At 50.1% G+C, this 20,094-nt stretch overlaps 1 protein-coding gene across 5 annotated transcripts in view; it reads right to left on the bottom strand.

Annotated features, from left to right (window-relative positions):
- Positions 1-20,094, bottom strand: part of C9H19orf47 (chromosome 9 C19orf47 homolog) — a 128,452-nt gene that overhangs the window by 39,913 nt on the left and 68,445 nt on the right. For 3 of the 5 annotated variants that reach the window (XM_086938256.1, XM_086938257.1, XM_086938255.1), the window contains exon 7: positions 181-318. The exons of the other annotated variants lie outside the window; for them this stretch is intronic. In XM_086938256.1, coding sequence (XP_086794382.1) covers positions 181-318 — 138 coding nt within the window. The remainder of the gene's footprint in view (positions 1-180; positions 319-20,094) is intronic. 5 annotated transcript variants of the gene reach the window in all.

Raw genomic sequence — 20,094 nt, 5'->3', positions numbered from 1 at the left:
AATTAAGCTTCGGTGAGTCACAAATCAGATATAATGTAAAAGACTGCACAACATTAAAATGTAAACGGTAACAGCTAAACTAAGACAATGAGTATTTAACTCATTCTCTTTATTATCTCACTCCTTATATATTCTGTAGATAGTTGACCACATGCAAGAAGGCATTTGACAACCATGTACCTTGTGCTGCCTGCTGTTCCAGAATTCGCTTAGTTCTTGCTGTGGTACCTTTTGGCATGTTGATGACATATTTGCCCTCCATCTCCGCAGTTACTCTGCGCCTCTTCACTGGGGTATCTGAGCCGTCATCAGGCAGAGCTGAAAGAATAGTGACTGCTATTTTTTTGGGTGTATTAGAGCAAAAGTGCGCTTTAATTAGCTAATAAACAACATCACCTGATACCTTAATTAAATGGTTTCGTTTAAGTGACTAAATACATTATTCGACTGAACAATTAATCTCTAATGAATAACTGCAACACAAACATGGGCATCCAAACACTTAACCGTTAGCATAGTGATCAGCTTGGCATTGGACTTGCCTATGCCGTGGTAGCCCCAATTAGTCTTTCTGGAACATGGGAGAGAGTCAAAAGAACTGGTTCTATGTCAGAAGCCGTAAATAATCTTGAACTGTACTCATACTTTGGATGAAAGAAGGCTAGCTCCCAAGATGTCAGCAGCTTTTGTGCGAAACGTCTTCCAACAATTCAGCAAAGCATATTGTGCTCAATCAAATAAATACGTGTCGGGCATGGATTTGAGAATTGGACATGGCTGGTAGGGATATGAAAATAAGTACCAAGGAAAGAAGAATGTGACCCCCTTAATAAAGACCAATAAAATCAACTTGCTCTCAAAAACTTTATTAAACACAAACAAATAATTTTGCCCACTGTGGGATTTATTAACACTTGTTTAATGAAATGACGCGCTCAAATTACAAAAAACAATGCCTGCCCAGCATTATTGTCCCATTTCTAGCTTTCAATAAAATGAATGGTACATGTATCAAATACCTACTTGAAAATGAAAAAAGGGTTTAAAACCACATTAAGCAGCCACGGTGCTTCAGATTCCTAAAATTCAGCAGACTGGCAGCAGGTCCCTCTGCTCACTTTGATATTCTACTGAAAATAGCAGAATGTCACACCTACTCTGCCTCCCTTCTGAAGCTATGAAGGGGACAAGGCTGTTGAGTTATTTATGAATTTAATACAGATAACCTTGAAGGGGAAGTCAAGTTTCCTTCCCTGTAATGGATGTTCCTACTTATGCTAATTTGCATATTTGATGGCCTTTAGAACAATTCTACGAGGTTTTAAAAACATTTTTAATAAAATCTTCCTGTTAGAACTGGGGGTCTCTAGTTGGCAGAGGTAGGTACCACTGTCCAAATATGGACCCTTGATTCTACTCTGGGATAACCCCTGCTCACCCTCTAGGTAGCTTGGCAAGAGTATACAAGGCTAATGTTTATGTTTTGGCAATTTGTATAACGCGCAATTACCCGGGGGTGTCTCGGCGCTTAGAGATTCAGAAGATAGACAAGGAGTAGTTTCTGTCCTGTAACTCCAGTTCTGTAGTAGGGGTATCCCAGTTATAGTCATAATCTAGTGAATAGTCCCGCCCATGTACGTGGACCCCGGCAATCAAAAATAATCTCGTAAGTTGTCAAATAATGCAGCCTATATCCACAGGCTACACTGTCCAGTACTTCAACTAGAAATTCCACCAAACAAAACCACACACAACACAGCCTGCCCAGTTTCTTTCATAGAGAAACTTGCCTCTACCTGTAAAAGACTCTGGAATGATAGAGAGGATGGCATAGACAGACAAGGCCCATAGGCTGCCATTATGTGGAGAACTTTCCAGAACTTTCTCCCAGTGTCCTAGAATGCACAGCAGGTCCCTTTTACTTTCAGTTCTTTTTGAAGGCGTAGCACGCCAGACCTGTAGCATTCCTTACATGAATATTTATCTCCACCGGGGAGGAGGGCGGGCGCTTATGACTAACAGAGATACCCCTACTACAGAACTGGAGTTACAGGACAAACTACTCCTTCTGTAGTAGGGGATCTCTGTGTATAGTCATAATCTAGTGAATAGAATGGCAAGCCCATCCCCACACCAAAACGGCGGTGGAGAAAAGAAATTAACACAACTATTGTGCAAACAAATTACACAGCGAAGCCTGCCCAACCTGAGCATCTGCCCTGGCATCAGTGTCCAGACAGTAATGCTTAGCAAAGGTATGAACCGACTTTCAAGTGGTCGCCTTGCAGATCTCTGCAATCGGAACATTACTGAGTAAAGCTGTCGTGGCAGCTTTTCCCCTGGTGGAATGAGCCTTAGGTTTACCCCCTAAGGTCTTATTAGCTTTTTGGTAACAACTGTATGCAGGACACAATCCACCTAGAGATGGACTGATTAGAGGTAGCAAGACACGTCCTGACCGATCCATAATTGACAAATAATTGGTCTGACCTACGAATATCTTTGGTTTTATCCAGATAAAATTTCAACACCCTCCTAACATCCAGGGAATGTAGAGACCTTTCAGCTAGAGACGAAGGATTCTGAAAAAACGTAGGCAACGTTATGGTCTGGTTGACATGAAAATCAGAAATAACCTTGGGAAGAAATTTAGGGTGAGTACGCATAACAACCTTAGCAGCATGAAATACAGTATAAGGTTCTTGGCAACACAACGCCTGAATTTCACTCACCCTGCGGGCCGATGTAATGGCCACGAGGAACGCCGACTTCCAGGACAGGTGCTGCAACGAAGCCTTATGAATAGGTTTAAAAGGCTCCTTCATCAATCTGGACAGCACCACGTTCAATTCCCATGAAGGCGAAGGAAGCCTGACAGGAGGGAACACTTTCTTCAAGCCTTCCAAAAAATCTTTGATCACAGGGATCTGGAAGAAGGAAGTCTGTGAAGGGCATTTCCTGTAGGCAGTCAATGCACCAAGATGAACCTTAATGGAATGAACATTAAGGCCAGACTTCGCCAAATGTAGAAGGTAAGGAAGGAGGACTTCTTCCTTGCACGTCGTCGGGTCATAGTTCTTGGACGGACACCAGATACAGAACCTCTTCCACTTGTAAGCATAGGAAGTCAGAGTGGAAGGTCTCTTAGACTCCTTCAGTATGTCCATGCAATCTTCGGGCAGATAGATGGCCATATTGCACTCTCTCAGGAGCCATGCCGCCAAACTCAAAGACGAGATGTTGGGGTGCAACATCTGCCCACCGAACTTCGTGAGAAGGTCCGGCCTGCACGGCAGCCGAATGTGAGGAAGGGGAGACCGGTGAAGCAGGTCCGTGAACCACCACTGTCTGGGCCATTCCAGGGCGATGAGTATCATCCGAGCCCTGGATCGGGTCAGCTTGATGACTACCGCTGGAATCAGGGGAATGGGTGGAAAAGCGTACAGAAAGCTGTTCGACCAGTTGATCCATAACGCATTCCCCAGCGTCCCCTGCTGGTAGTACCTTGAGGCGAAGTCTAGGCATTTGCTGTTTTCGGCGGTGGCGAACAGGTCTACGTCTGGAGTCCCCCACCTTGCGAAGACTTCTCCTAGTACCTTCCTGAATCAGTCTGCTCAGTGCGTCCGCTTGAACATTCTGCACACCTGGCAGATGGGTAGCAGTTACCGTCAGTCCTCTGGCGAGAAGCCAGTGACAGATCACCTGCGCCTCCTGTGACAGAGTGCGTGATCTCGACCCCCCCTGCTTGTTGAGGCAATACATTGTGGTCGTATTGTCCGTCTGTACAAGCAGAGAGTTGTTCTGAAAGGACGGAAGAAAGGCCTTCAGTGCCAAGTGAACCGCTCTGAGTTCCAGGAAATTGATGTGATACGTGGCCTCCATCGGGGACCACGTTCCTTGAATCCGTAGCTTTCAGGAGTGCGCTCCCCACCCGTGGAGAGAAGCATCCGTCACGACAGTCTGCGTGGGAATGTCCTTGTGGAAGGGAACCCCTCTGAGGAGATTCTCCGCTGAACACCACCACTTCAGTGACTGAAGAGCATGCTGAGACAGTCGTATCTTGTCGTCCCAAGATCCTTTCCTCTGATCCCACTGGTTCTCCAAGCACTCCTGCAGCGGTCTCATGTGCAGCCGTGCGTGTGGCGTCAGGAAGATACAAGAGGCCATCGATCCCAGTAGAGAAGACACCGTCCTCACTGTTGTAGATGGAGTGGTCATAAGAGCCTGAGCCTTCCGAAGGAGTGATAATCGTCGCTCCTCCGAAGGAGACACGCTTGCTGACAGTGTATTGATGGAGGCTCCCAAGTACTATATGCATTGGACCGGAGTCGGGACAGACTTGGACATGTTGATGTGCAACCCCAGCCCCCAGCTTGTTCAAGAGAATGCACGTCTTCTGGAAGTGTGCTCGAGATTCCGAGAAGGAGGATGCCTTGATCAACCAATCGTCCAGGTACGGGTAGACAAACACCTTGTTCTTCCTCAGGTGTGCTGCTACCACCGCCATGCACTTAGAGAATGTTCTCGGCGCAGACTTTAGTCCGAATGGGAGTACTGTGTATTGATGATTGGCGCCGACTTTGAACCGCAGGAACTTCCTGTGTTTGTGTGCAATGGGCACATGGAAGTACGCATCCTGTAGGTCTATAGCACATAGCCAGTCTCCCTGTTGCAACGGAGGATAAATCGGATGCATGACAGCATGCAAAACTTCTCTCTGCGAATCCATTTGTTTGCTTGTCACAAGTCCAGAATGGGCCTGAACTCGTTCTTGTCCTTCTTGCGAACCAGGAAGAACCGGAGTACAGACATCTTCCTCTCTGAGACAGAGGTAAGTATTCTATCGCCCTTTTCCTTAACAGGATATCTGCCTCCGCCTGGAGCTCGCGCAGCTGAAACTGCGAGCTGACCGGTAGAATTGCTGGAAGCGGGCTGGTGAACCGAAGACTGTATCCATTACAAACAATATTCAGCACCCATTTATCCTGAGTAATTTGTCTCCACTCAAAAATTGAATGCTTCCCCCTACCGGAGTGGGTAACAGATCCGGGGGAAGTAAGCGCTCAGGGCCTAGACCCGGCCGGGCTTTTGGTCGCTGGTGCCGACTGTTGGCCTCCTCTGCCCTTCGGGCGTTTCTGGAACGGCTTACGGAACTGTTGTTGCTGCGACTGTCCCGAAGCTTGGCCACGTCCTCTGCCCTGTCCACCGAACCGCCGTTGGAATGGGCGGTACGATTTCTTCATTTCCTTGGGCTTCTCTAGACCCACAGCCATGAGTATTTCGGCCTCCGCCTTCATGAGGGCTATTTCGTCATCCGCATGTTTCCCAAATAGGGTTTCGCCAGAGAATGGAAGATTGGCCACCCTTTGCTGTGCGTCTGGTTTCAGTGACGTAAGGCGGAGCCAGGCATGTCGTTGCTGGTTAATCCCATGGCAAAAGCCATGTGCCGCCAAGAGGGATGAATCTGCTGCAGCGATGATAATTTGATTCGCTACCAGCATCCCTTCGTTTAGCACTTCCTGGAAATCTTCCAGCGAGGCAAGTGTTCCGCAAACTGCTGGAGGGAGTCCCAGAGGGCGCAGTCGTAGCGTCCCAACAAAGCCGTGGCACTCGCAGCCTTCATAGAGGTCGCCAATGTTCCACATACTTTCCTTCCAGCTGAATCCATCCATCTAGACTCTTTGTCTGGGGGGACTGTGGATGACTGGGTGGTGGCATGCTGTTTGCGGGCTACCGTCACAATCACAGAATCCGGAGGAGGTTCCGCCCTTAGAAAAGCCGGATCCGAGTCGGGAGCCCGGTATTTTTTCTGCAATCTCGATGGGGCCGCTTTAGTCACCGCAGGGGTGAGGAAAAGGTCCATGGCCGGTTCCTCAAGGCCCGGCACCAGAGGTAGTAGTGGATGAGACAGGTGTTTCTCGTGCAGTGTCTCCAAAATGACCGATGTCTTAGGCTTGGGCACCGTCAAGCATATGCCCAATTTGGCAGCGCCTCTCAATAGGACATCATGGAACGCCACCAGATCATTAACCGGCGACACCCTTATGTTCGGCGATCCCGACAAAGTCGGAAAGTAGTCCCTGGTCCCTGAGGACCTCATGTGAGAGCGAGATCTGTGCCTCCTATGGCGGCGTCTCGACCGCGTGGACGACCTGTTGCGCGATCGCTTCCTTCTCCGGGAGCGAGAGCGTGACCTCCCGGTCCGTGGGCGATCCGCAGGTTTCCGTGGAGGCGTCTTCCGTGGCCTATCTTGGGGTCGTGGTTTAGGAGTCCCCTTAGGTGGTGTAGGAAGAGGAGGAAGTGACACCGATCTCGGCGGAGGGACAGGGGGTATCTCCGGCCGAGGGGCGGGCCCATGCGGGGGGAGCGGTGGTGGTGGCTGTCCTGAGGGAGGAAGTGGTGGTAGAGGAAGGTTGACGGGAGGATTCTCCTTTGGTATAGGGGGAGGTGGTGTATATACCACAGAGTACACCGAGCCCGGTGACTTCTTGGGAGGAGTGGACTGCGAACCAGCCCCTCCAGTATGTGATCGCCGCCTCCGGCGCCCTCCACCAGACTCAGCTTGACTTCTGGCGCCAGAACTCCTTCTGCTCCGCTTCGGGGAGGGAGAACGACTCCTCGACGCCGACCTCGTGTCGAACGCTGCCTACGCGCGTCGAACTCTCCTTCCTTGACGCCGAACGCCGCCTCCGCGACGTCAACTGTTCCATTCTCGACGACGAGCGTAGACTCCTCCTCGACGCCGTCCTCTTCCTCGAGGTCCTCGACGCCGAGGATCCCCTCGACGTCGTAGACAGTGCTTTCGACGGAGGTCTAACCAGGCTCTGACGTCGAATCTTCACGCCGTCTCGACCCGGAGCGCCGGGGAGAAGGGGAACACACCGCCGTCATCCCTCTCGACGTCGTCGATACAATCGACGCCGACGGAGACTGGGACCGTTTGCTGGTCTTCCTACCTCTGGGGAGCCCCCCAGAGGCCTTAGCAGAGGCAGAGGGAGCCTTCCCAGCCTGTCCAGACCCACCTGCAGCCTGCAGTAGTCTCACTTCCAGGCCTTGGAGCCTAATCTTCAGCCTTTCCCTCAGGGTCCTTGCTGAGAGGTTCTGGCAGATGTCACAGTCTTCAGGGACATGTGCTTCAGGGAGACAAATAATGCAGACGTCGTGTAGATCAGTCTTGGCCTTCTTCCTTCCACATGCTGGGCATTTGTCGAAAAGAGCAGGCATTTTAGAGCCCTAAAAAGCCTGACAAACACACAGGAGAGAAGGGAAACACCAAGAATATCAACTGCAAACACTTATCAAAAAGTGAACTTACATCCAATATAAACCCTTGAAAAAAAGGAGAGCTCAATGCCAGGGTCCTGTTAGCAGGAGCCGGAAAAAAGAACTGAAAGTAAAAGGGACCTGCTGTGCATTCTGGGATACTGGGAGAAAGTTCTCTTAAAGGCACAGTATCCTATTTAAGCCACATGATGGCAGCCTATGGGGCTTGTCTGTCCATGCCTTCCTCTCTATCATTCCAGAGTCTTTTACTGGTAGAGGCAAGTTTCTCTATGGAAGAAACTGGGCAGGCTGTGTTTGAGGTTTTGTTTGGTGGCATTTCTAGTTGAAGTACTGGACAGTGTAGCCTGTGGATATAGGCTGAATTATATGTCTTTAAATTATCCCTTATGTGTCTTTGCCGTTTCTGCATGATTTGACAACTTAAGAGATTATTTTTGATTGCCGGGGTCCACGCACATGGGCGGGACTATTCACTAGATTATGACTATACACAGAGATCCCCTACTACAGAAGTAGAGTACACAGTGTGTAAACAGCCAGGATTTTAGTTGCTTCCTGAAGCGGAGGAGGGTGGGACAGGTTTTGATGATGAGGGGGAGAGAGTTCCACAGTCTAGCTGTGGAGATCACAAAGCACCTGTCGCCCCAGTTAGCTTTTTTTGTTCGTTGAACATTAAGGAGGTGTGCTGAGGCTGAGCAAAGTGTCCTAGATGGTAGAAATGGACGGAAAGCATATTTAAGGAACTGCGGGCCAGAGTTGTTAATAGCCTTGTAGGCGATACAAAGTGCCTTGAACTTAGTCCGGCTTTTGACAGGAAGCCAGTGAAGCTGGTGGATGAAAGGCGTGATGGAGCTGAATTTGGGGATACCTAATAAAATTCTCGCTGAGGCGTTCTGTTCCAATTGGAGCTTGTTTAGAACCTTTTCCTGTGCGTTGAGGAGGAGGGCATTACAATAATCGGTTCTAGAGAAGATGAGGGTGGTGATCAGAGTTTTACCTGCTGAGGTGGGGAGGTAAGGGAGAAGTTTCTTAATTTTTCTTAATGTAAAAAAGGAGGTGGATACTACTGCATTGACATGCTGATTGAAGAGCAGTCTGTCGTCAAACACGACCCCGAGATTTCTGACTTTGGTAACGGGTTGAGGTGGAGGACCCATCTCGCTAGGCCACCAATGGGGGGACCAGCTAGGCTCGAGCTTCCCAAAGGTCATGACCTCCGTCTTTCCAGAGTTCAGTTTTAAACAATTAGAAGTCATCCAGGAGCGGATGGCAAGCATTCCCTCTCGAAAATTAGCTGCAACTGTGTCTCCATCATGATAAACTGATAGGACCAGCTGGGTGTCATCAGCGTAAGTTGTGAGACTGATGCCATGTGACTTAATCACCCTCGCTAAGTCCAAAACGTAAATGTTGAACAAGGTCATACTTAGCGAGGAGCCCTGCGGCACTCCACACGGGAGGGAGAGGATGGGAGAGAATAAAGGGCCTAATTTTACAGATTGGGTGCGATTGGCTAAGAAGGAGGCAAGAAGATTTTTAGCACAGTGAGTGGAACAGAGAGGAAAACCAAAAAAAAAAAAGGCAACAGGTACGATCAGGCACTTACTGTGTGGTTCTCAGGAAAGAAAACGGAACTGAACCCTGGGGCGGCCATTACCGGAAGCGGAAGTCGGAGAGTTGCAGGCACAACGAAGCAGGAAACGGAAACGCCAGCACCTGGGAGCATGCGCATATCAGCGCGAGATCGGCGCTAGCTACACAGCTCCTAAACAGAGTGCGATCGGTGGAAAGCAGGGGAAACGTGAGGCACCGCTCAGAGGGGGCAGAGGACAGCAACAGAGCAGAGGCGGAACAAGCACTTCGGGATCCAGGGGCCCAACAAGCAGTTGTCACAAGTAAGGAGCGGAACGGAGCTCGCGACAAGACCAAACAAGCACAAGTAGCTGCAGCGGTAACTGTGCCTAAAGCAAGGATGTGTACCTGAGCAAGCGAAATCGCTCCGAGACCAGGGAGCAAAGGGAGGGTAAGCCAGCAAGACGCGACGCTCCACCGCTTCGCGTGAGGGTGCACAACAAGCAACAAGGGGAAACAACAGACGGCGCCCACACAGCGGTCTACCACGGCTACTGACTGCAACCAAGAAGCCCCGTCTGGACGACATAACCAGAACGGAGGGCGCGAAGTGCGAGGGAACACCAGGACACAAGCGATACAACCAAGGAAGCACACGAGTAGGCAGTGACCAGAGCAAAAGGGCACAGTAAACCGCCAGATCCACCACAGTCAGAAACGTGAGACAAAAGGAGCAAAACCGCCACCACTGCACGTACGGCACCACGAGTAGCACGCAAACAGGGACACCCAACAAACGGCAGTAACCTCTCAAGTAGAAAGAGAGCCTACACGAAGATAAGCAAGGGAACGATCAACGACCAGCAGCCAAAGAGACCAGAGCGGCGAACGGAACAAAGCAAGTGCTGGCAGGAGCAAAGTTAAAAACAAAGGCTCGGAACATCAGGGAGCCAAGTCGCTATTGTACAAACTACATAGCGCAAGCTACAAGACCTGCACCAGCCAGGGAACGAGCGGACACAAGGAAGGCAGGCAGCCCGGCCAAAACGCAGTCAAATAAGATGGCTGAGGGAAAAAACTCAAATGACCCAAAAATACAGAGAAAGGACATCCCGGACTCGCCATTGAAGCTTAAAACAGAGACAGCCACCCTGGAAATAGTGCTGAAGAGGATCAATGAGGTGAAAGAAGTAACGAGAGAGACTAAAATCACAATTGACAACATGCAGCTAGAACTGGCAGCGATTCGAGCCGACCAGCACAGAACAAACACCAGGCTGGAAACAGCCGAGGGAAGGATAAGCGATGGCGAAGACGCAACTAGCAAGAACATCAAAGCCACGGAGGAGCACTCAAAGATTGCCAAGGCGCTACAAAAGCAGCTGGTCGAGCAGGATGACAAAGCCAGAAGGGGAAATATCAGAATCCTAGGAGTCCCAGAAGGATCGGAGGACAAGGCGAGGTCCAGCGCAGCCATGCTGGAAGACATGCTGCCTAAACTAACAGGCCTGAAATTTGAGAGACAGTTTGAAGTCAACAAGGCATACAGGGTGCCGGCAGGGAAACCGGCATCGGGGAAACCTCCTAGAGCAATAATCTGCTGCCCACTAAGAGCTGACCACACCAACGCAATTTTCGCATTTGCCAGGAAGAACCAAAACCTCACATGGGCGAGCAGCAAGGTAGTGCTCACACAAGACTATTCAAAAACAACGGTAGAGGCCAGAAAGGGCTTCCTAGCCATGAGAGACTCCCTGCGAAGAAGGAATCTCAACTACACTTTCACCGGCCCAGCCCGTTTTAAAGTCACAGACAACTGGAGGACAATGATCTTCGAAGACCCAGAGGACCTGAGAAGATATATGAGAAGACCACCGACTGAAGAAATGGACACAAAAGGCCAAAGCGCCCCAAAAAGCAGCGCCTCGCCAAACGAGGCAGGAAAATCGGACTGAAATGGGACTAAAATCCTAGAAATAAGCTTCAGACAAACAGATACTACCTCAACAGAAGCTAACTCAAATGCCGAGATACAGATACCCAAATGAACGCGAATGGGAAACATGATATCCCGAAACAACGAACGCACCCCTCAGAAAAAAAAAAACTACCTCAAGACCCACAGGCTAGGCACAGCAGCGTCTATGCTTGCCTGGAAACGCACAGAACTGGGACTAAAGGGGGGGAAGGCAATAATAACATTCAACACAACACAAGGAAGAAACGACCAACGCCTACCTCACAAACTTGCACAACACCCAGTTGACATAGGAATGAACAATGGCTGGAGGAATAAGGAACCAGCAACATGACCTCAGGATAACGCGGAGCAAAGGAACTTTGTCGACGCACACCCAATATGCAAGTAAGGGGGGGGAGGGGGCAAGGAGGAGGGAGGGGGGTGCGGGGAGCACACACATGGGCTGCTTCTGTCTTTTTCTCTTTTTCTATCCTTCTACATCTTTCACCAATCCCTAAGGAACAAACACTGAAACTCTAAGCACAGGAGTAAAGATAGACAACGAACAACTCGCGCGGACAAATGTAGGACTAAGATAGGAAGGCGCTCAGAACACAACCAGACAACATGCCAGTTTAGACAGAACAAAAGATGACACAAAACACACACCATAACCTCACGACAGACATCAAGATAGCATCCCTGAACGTAAAGGGCCTCAACCACCCAGTGAAGAGGAGGAAGGTCCTAGACTACCTGGCCAAGCTTAAAAGCGACATCTATGTCCTGCAGGAGACAAGGCTAGAAGAAGGAGACATAGACCACCCAAAAGCCAGATGGATCGGACAGGTAAAAGGATCACCGGCAAAAAACAAAAAGAAAGGGGTGATTACAATACTCAGCAAGAAGTCAAAACTCACACTAGCAAAGTCGCAGACGGACACAGAGGGCAGGTTACTAGTCACCAGTCTGCTGAGAGGGGAGGAACCTATCCACGTGGCAAATATCTATGGCCCCAACACTGAAGACAAGGCATTCTGGGAACAGACTGGGAAACAACTGGGATCCCTCCCACTAGGGGAACTCCTAATAATAGCGGGAGATATGAATCAAGTCCTAGACCCAGCCCTTGACAGACACCCACAAAGAAACAGCCAGACAACACAGAGAGGGAACATCCTAGGGAACCTATGCACAAAACTACAACTCAGAGACCCATGGAGGCTACAAAACCCGGATGGAAGAGAGTACACGTTCTATTCTCCCCCGCACAACTCCTATAGCAGAATTGACTATATCCTGATCTCAGACACACACACCCACCTCATAGACCACACAGAGATTGGTCCAAGGACCATCTCAGACCACTCTCACCTCTGCCTCACACTGACGGGCAAACACAATGAACGACCGACACGCAGGTGGAGTTTGGACGACGACTTGCTCAAAAACACAGCCAGCAGCGCTGAGATAGAGTCGGCTATAAAAGAGTACCTCACAAACAATGACAGCCCAGACATGGACAGGGGGGCCCTGTGGGAGGCCCTGAAAGCCACAATACGAGGAACAATAATCAGTATTAAAGGCAGACAGAACAGAGAGAGAGGCAAAAGAATAACTGACCTAGAGCGGGAAATCAAAGAACTAGAAACAGGACACATAGCCAACTTAGAAGACAGAAACACCCTCACGACCCTAACAAAGAAAAAATATGAACTGAACAAGATCCTTAGCGAGAGGGCGGGTACCTGGATCAACAAATACAAAGCAATTAATCTATGCACCGCTAATAGGGCAGGGAAGGCACTTGCATCCTACCGCAAGGGCAAACAGAGGCAGCACACAATAGCAGCTGTTAAGGACAGTGCGAACAAATTTCAGACAGCGAACAAAGAAATACTCAACACCTTCAGGGATTTCTACGCGCAACTTTATAAAAAAGACAATACACTGAATGATGATGGGGGTAGAGAATTCCTGAAACACATCACAACACCAGAACTGACCGAAGCACAAAGGGAGATGCTTGATTCGGAAATAACTAACGAGGAGATAGAAAGAGCAGTCAAAAGCCTTAAAGACAACAAAGCACCAGGGCCAGATGGTTTCACAGCCAAGTTCTACAAACACTATATCACCATACTCAGGCCCGCGATGACATTGGTGTTCACAAGCTGTGTACACAATGGGTGCATGATTCCATCGATGGCGGAGGCAAATATTATCGTAATTCCAGATGAAGGCAAGGACGCACAACACCCCAAGAATTACAGGCCAATCTCACTCATAAATGTGGACTGCAAAATCTACGCTAGGATCCTAGCAACTAGACTCAACACATACCTACCCACGCTCATACATTGTGCGCAGGTTGGTTACCTGAAAAACAGAATGTCCCACGACAACACAAGACTGCCCTGCCACATAATCAACCATGCAGCCAAAAATAACGCGGCGGTCATGATTGCCCTAGATGCAGAGAAAGCATTTGACAGGGTGTCATGGCCGTACCTGGACCAATTCGAATTAGGCCCCAAATCCAGGAAGATGGTAATGGCCCTATATAACAAACCCAAGGCTCGAGTGGTAGTAAATGGGGGGACGTCAGAGCTGCTAGACCTAAAACGAGGCACCAGACAAGGGTGCCCGCTCTCGCCGGCCCTCTTCCTACTAGCAATAGAATCACTACTCAACATGATACGTGCAAACCCTGACATAAAGGGAATACGTATAGAGGGAGAGACCTTCAAGCTCGCAGCATATGCAGACTACGTCCTCATTGTAACAGAAGACCCTGAGAGGTCAATCAAGGCTCTCATGGACACTATAGAACAATACGCGCAGGTGTCAGGGTACAAACTAAACAGGGAAAAATCGGAATGTAAACCCCTAAACATCCACACCACCAAAACAACTCTAAGGTCCTCAGGACTGACCTGGCAGAAGAAAGCCATCAAATACCTGGGCCTTCTCTTTGAAAAGGGCCTTCGCACCACACTAGACCAGAATGAACAAGCAATATTAAACAAAATCAGAGAGAAGCTTGAAGGATGGTCTCCCAAATTCACCACATGGTGGGGGAGGGTGGAGACTATCAAGATGATGGTCACTCCAATGGTTAACTACATGCTCAACATGTTACCATTGATCAACACAGCAGACTTCCACAAAAAGCTTGATAAGCAGCTCAACACATTCCTGTGGAGAGGGAAGAAACCCAGAATTAGCCTTCAAAAACTCAGACTTCCCAAGAGATTGGGAGGTCTTAACATAACGAACTTCAAAATATTTACAGCATGCATAGCAAAACAAGGCCTGTACTGGCTCACTCCGAAGAACGACTACACCCCGGCATGGCTTACACTAGAAAGGAGACTGTTAGGCGGCATAGAACCCATAGCCCTGCTCACGGCGACCAAACACCCTGCAATCAAACACAACCCAATCCTAAGAAACAAAAGAGTGGCCCTACTAACCCTACATGGGTTTGGCTTGTGAGGGAGGGGACCATCTAGGTTTGATGGTGAAGAGGACTGCAGAGTGATCTGTCCAGGTGAGAGGGATTGGAGTGGATACCATGATGTCAGGGTTGTTGGTAAATATCCCGTCATGATGTGGTCCTGCCTTATGCGTGGGTGAGGTGACAAGTTGGCGATGTCCAGCTGCCAGCAAATCACTGATGAGGAAGCTAGTGTTATTGTCAGAGAGGGATTCCAAATGAAAATTGAAATCCCCTAGTATGGCATAGTGAGGAGCTTCAGCTGCGGTCTCAATGAGATTGTTGAGACTCGAGAGGAAATTGATTAGAGGGCCTGGGGGGGCGGTAGAGCAAAATCCTGTAAAAGACTGGTTGTAAGAGAGACAAATAGAAAAGGAAAATGCTTCGCAACCTCTATAGTTAAGGGCTACAGTTTTTAAGTGATAGCGGTCTCGGTTCGGTCTTGTCTACTTACGCAAAAGGCGTCTGGTAAGGCAGTTCTAAAACCTGGGCCAGATGAGTTATCGCCTCAAGTCTCTGTGACAGAGTAAATCTAAATTGTGAGCGGAGATGAACTCCAAAATATCTAATTTGTGTTTCGGAAGGGGTCGGAGGAACTAGCGGAGAGGGTTTCTTCTGCATGAAGGACATTTGAAAGGGCCTACAATAGGATCACATTTAAGAGCATATGGAGTGCAGTGAGGTAGGTCTGGGGACGGCTTAAGTGCTAAAAGCGGAGGCGAGGTAAAGGTGATCCTTGGGAGGTCTTTTAATGATTGAGACTAACCAGGGGGTATGGCCCTAGGCCCGGCGCGGACGGGCGCAGACAGGCTTGCCTTTGGAGCGCCTTTGGCGCGCCCGCCCGCTGCGCGGACGGGAACTGGTGTTCCTTATATGTTGGTGGAGGACGGCGGGAGTCATCCCAGACCTGGGGCTCTAACCTACTTTCACCCCCAAAATGGCGGCAAGCCCAGTCTCCAATCGAGTCAGCTCTCAATCGTCTGCGCGTGGAGCAGGGTTCTGGATGCGGCGAGGGAAAAGGGTGAGTGGCGATTTTAAAATCAAAGCAAGTTTTTACAAGGCGCAACACAAGAGATCAAATGGTTTTAAAAATTAGCTGCCTAGTCCCCCGGCTTCCGCCTAGGAGGAGAGTTGTCAATCACTGAATCAGAAGGCAATGTGTAAAGTATTTGTACCAACACTCACAGTAACACAGTGAAAACACTACAAACTAACTCCACAACAGTTTAGAAAAATAAAGGTATTTAACCTAAACTACACAAGACCAAAACGACAAAAATCCAACATACACAGTTCAAGAATATGAGTTCTTAAGGTTGTAATGTAAGTTGTTTAGGTTGCGATAAAATAATCCACAGATGCGTGAAAAGTTCACAGTTGCGTCACGTTTCAGACACAGTACCTTTAGTTGCGACAAAGTTCCAAAAGCAGAAGCTGGTGCGGTGGAAAACAAGCGATGTGTTGCTCCTGAAACCCTGGGGAGGCAATGCGACAGCCCCACTGCAGCAGCAGGCGCGTTGCGACAAATCCGGTCTGTATGGGGAGGAAGGCCACTTGTATGGATTCCGATGCGTAGGTTCCGTAGGAAGTTTGCTCTTGCAAAGGCACGATGCGTCGATCTCGTAGGGGCTGCAACAATCTCCGGGACGACGATGCGCGATCCAGCAGCGATCTCTCTCGCAGCTCCTGGATGCGATGGCTCTGCGACGATGTTCGCAGCGACGTGATGCGGTCCGCAAGCAGGCGGTGCGGTGATCTCACCTAGCGACGACAGGCTCTGCGACGACACTCGCAGCGATGTTCAGCTTCTCGCACCGAAGGATGCAACGGCTCTGACAGTGGCAAAAGGCGCTGCGACGATCTCGACCTTCGTAGTGGCGGGAAACTTCTCGCACTGTCGGGGATGCGCTCCGCAGCGAGCGATGCAATAATATTTCTTCAGCAAAGTCTCTCAAGCTTAGTTTCCAGCTTCCCAACACAGGTACAACTTCCAGAGGCACCACGCATGGGCCAAGCACTCCAGGAAGGACAGAACTCTCAGTAGAGCTCAGGGGAAGCTGGGGGTGAAGTCTTTTTGTTCCTGGGACTTCAGAACAGGGAGCCAGCTCTTCTCTGGCCCTTGGAGATTCCTTCAAGCAAGGGGACACAGCACAGCAAGGTCCTTCCCCTATCCTTGGCAGCAAAGCAACAGCAGGGCAATCCAGCAGAGCAACAGCTGGACAATCTTCCTTCTTCAGTTTCAGCTTTCTCCTTGGCAGAGGTTCCTTCTTGATTCCAGGATGATCTAATTTTCTGTTGTCAGGGGTCCTGTACTTATACCCCTAAAAGTCTTTGTTCTCTTTGTGCAAGTGGGCCCTGAGCCCGGTCTGAACCAGTTCTGGGTGTTGCTTGAGCACTTTGTTTTTTCTGGCTTCTCCTTTCCTTTCAGAGTGAGGGGCAGGGTCGTCAGCCGCCCAGCAGGAGGTGGAGCCAGAATTGTGGAAGGCAGGCACAGCCCTATTCAGGCCCAGGTGCTATCTCCTCCCACCACTCAAGTTGCAAATCCAGTCATTCAGCCTAGGGCTGACTCAGCCAGCCTCCTGGGGAATCCCCAGCCCCTGTCACTCTCAAACCAGACAGTCAATACTCAAACAGGCCAAGGCACACAGAAGGGTCAGACAAGAGAACAGCAACCTTCTAAAAGTGCTGTTCTCAAACACAGGATTTAAAAACAAGTTTCCTAAAAGATGTGTTAGTAAATTCTGAGTTCAGGGATACTAGACTCTTATGTCCTATCTTGTTCCTATGAGAAGAAATGCTGGTAGCCACTGTAGCCAGCATCCCCCATGTTAATCTATGGAGCAAGATAGCCTTACAATAGTGAAAACGAAAATGGCTGCCATTCACTACCAGAGCATGTCACCTGCACCAGTACATGCTCTACCTTTCACATACACTGCACCCTGCCCAGGGGGGTACCTTGAGCCTTCCATAGGGGTGACCAATGTCCACAAAAAGGGAAGAGTTAGGCCTGGTCAGTGGGGACACTGACCAGGAGGACATGGCAGTTCACAGACTGCACACAGGCACTGCAGTGGCAGGCCTGAGAGACCATTTTGGGGCTACTCATGTGGGTGGCACAATCAGTGCTGCAGGCCCACTAGTACATTTGTCATCACCAGCGCTGGCACACCCAGTGCACTTTACTAGGGACTTCTTGGTGATACAAATATGCCAATCATGTATATACAATCATCAACATAATTTACACAGGGAGCACTTACACTCTGGCACTGATCAGCAGTGGCAGAGTGTCCAAACCAAAGCATCTAAACCAGCAAAATCGAAATCCAGCACAGCATCAAAAATACAGGAGGTAGAGGCCAAAAAGACAGGGAAAACCACACCAAAGATGCCAGGTCTAATACTTTATTTTTTTTTACTTGAATGCAGACTAGTATTTGTCTTTTTAAGGCAACCAACCTTGTAACACCCTTAATGTCTCCCAACAGCCAAAAGACGTTGTGCTACTTGTGACTCAAAACCAAAACTCCTTGAAAAGGAAGCAGTGATGGGTAGGTTATCAATGAGGGAGGGGGTGGGGGTGGGGGGGGGGGAGGGTGTTTGGGCAGGGAGGTGCAGCAATTGTTCGAATAGCCAGATCTGAAGGTGAGATGGTCCTGGGTCAGTCGTAGGTGTGCGGGGAGGGAGTTCCATGTCTTGGCTGCCAGGTAGGAGAATGATCTTTCTCCGGTGGTGGTTCTTCGATGGTGGTGAGGGCGAGGCTGGTGGACCGGAGCTGGTGGGTTGGGGTGTAGAACGAGCGGCGGTTGTGGAGGTATTGAGGCCCATGTTGTGGAGCGCTTTGTGTGCGTGCGTGAGCAGCCTGAACGTGATCCCCTTGCTGACGGGGAGCCAGTGCAGGTTTCTCAGGTCTGCGGATATGTGGCTGTGGCGAGGGATGTCGAGGATGAGTCGTGAGGAGGAGTTCTGTATGCGCTGAAGGCGTTTCTGCAGTTTGGCTGTGGCTCCTGTGTGTAGGGCATTCCTGTAGTCCAGTCGGCTGGTGACGAGGGCCTGGGTGACCGTCTTTCTGGTTTCGGTGGGGATCCACCAAAAGATCTTTCGTAGCATGCGCAGGGTGTTGAAACAAGAGGACGAGACTGCGTTGACTTGCTTGGTCATCGTGAGGGAGGAGTCCAGGATGAATCCCAGGTTGCGTGCGTGGTCCGTGGTTGTTGGTGCGGTGCCCAGCATTGTGGGCCACCAGGAGTTGTCCCAGGCAGATGGGGATTGTCCGAGGAAGAGGACCTCCGTCTTGTCCGAGTTGAGCTTCAGAAGGCTGTGCTTCATCCATTCTGCGACATCTTTCATTCCGTCCTGGAAGTTGGTTTTGGCGGTGGATGGGTCTTTGGTGAGGGAGAGTATCAGTTGGGTGTCGCCGGCGTAGGAGATGATGTTGATGTGTTTGCGTGCGATGGTGGCGAGGGTGCTCATGTAGATATTGAAGTGGGTTGGGCTGAGTGAGGAGCCTTGGGGTACGCCGCAGATCTTGGTGGCCTCGGAGCGGAAGGGAGGGAGGCGAACTCTGGGTTCTGTCGGAGAGGAACAATGTGATCCAGTCCAGGGCCTTTCCTTAGATCCCAGTGTTGTAGAGGCGGGTTATTAGGGCGCGGTGGCAGACGGTATCAATGGCTGCAGAGGTCCAAGAAAATGAGAGCGACTGTCTCTCCGTTGTCCATCAGGGTCCTGATGTCATCGGTGGCTGCGATGAGGGCGGTCTCGGTGCTGTGGTTGGCTCGAAATCCGGACTGGGATGGGTCGAGCGAGTTGTTTGCTTCAAAGAATGCAGTCAGCTGTTTATTGACGGTCTTCTCGATGACTTTAGCCGGGAAGGGGAGAAGAGAGATGGGGCGGAAGTTCTTGAGGTCTTCAGGGTCCGCTGTTAATTTCTTCAGAAGGGCGTTGATTTCTGCGTGTTTCCAGCTTTCAGGGAATGTGGCTGGTGTTAAGGAGCTGTTGATGACGCTCGGGAGGTGGGGTGCGATGATTGTGCCCGATTTGTTGAAGATACGATGAGGGCATGGGTCGGAAGGGGAGCCAGAGTGGATGGTGTTCATGACGTGGGTGGTGTCTTCAGTGCTGATGGGGGTCCATGCGCTGAGGCTGGTGGTGGGGGTAGTTGGTTTGGTGGCTGGAGGCGGAGCCTGGGGCCCAAAGCCGTCGTGTATATCTGCAATTTTGCGGTGGAAGAAAGTGGCGAGGGAGTTGCAGAGATCTTGCGACGGTGTGAAGTCGTTGTTGCTAGCGTTGGGGTTGGAGAGCTCTTTGACGATGCTGAAGAGTTCCTTGCTGTTGTGGGTGTTGTTGTCCAGCCGCTCTTTGAAGGATGTCCTTTTGGTAGTGCGGATCATCTGGTGGTATTCGCGGGTGGCGTTCTTGTGGGCTGTCATGTATTCTGATGTCCGTTTGTGGCACCAGGCCTTTGAGGGTTCGGCATGATTTCTTTGCGATTTTGAGGGAGTCAGTGAACCATGAGGTTTTCTGATAGTAGTCTTGTCTGGGGGTTTCTTTAGTGGAGCGAGATAGTCTGCGCAGTTGGTGATCCACTGTGCGAGATTGTGTGCTGCGTTGTTGGTGTCGACAGGAGGGTTCTGGCTCAGCGATGTGGTCAGCTGTTGACTTTGGTCCAGCATCTGCAGGAGATCTGCAGTGTGTGGGGGTGGGATGTGGCTTTCTTGAAGGTGAAGTGGATGCAGCTGTGGTCGGTCCGGTGGAGTGGCTGAAGGAGACGTGGTTG

The sequence above is a fragment of the Lissotriton vulgaris genome, chromosome 9, assembly GCF_964263255.1.
Source record: "Lissotriton vulgaris chromosome 9, aLisVul1.2, whole genome shotgun sequence".
NCBI classification, from domain to species: domain Eukaryota; kingdom Metazoa; phylum Chordata; class Amphibia; order Caudata; family Salamandridae; genus Lissotriton; species Lissotriton vulgaris.
Note: the sequence above shows the minus strand (reverse complement) of the source record. Positions and strands in the feature narration are given on the sequence as shown.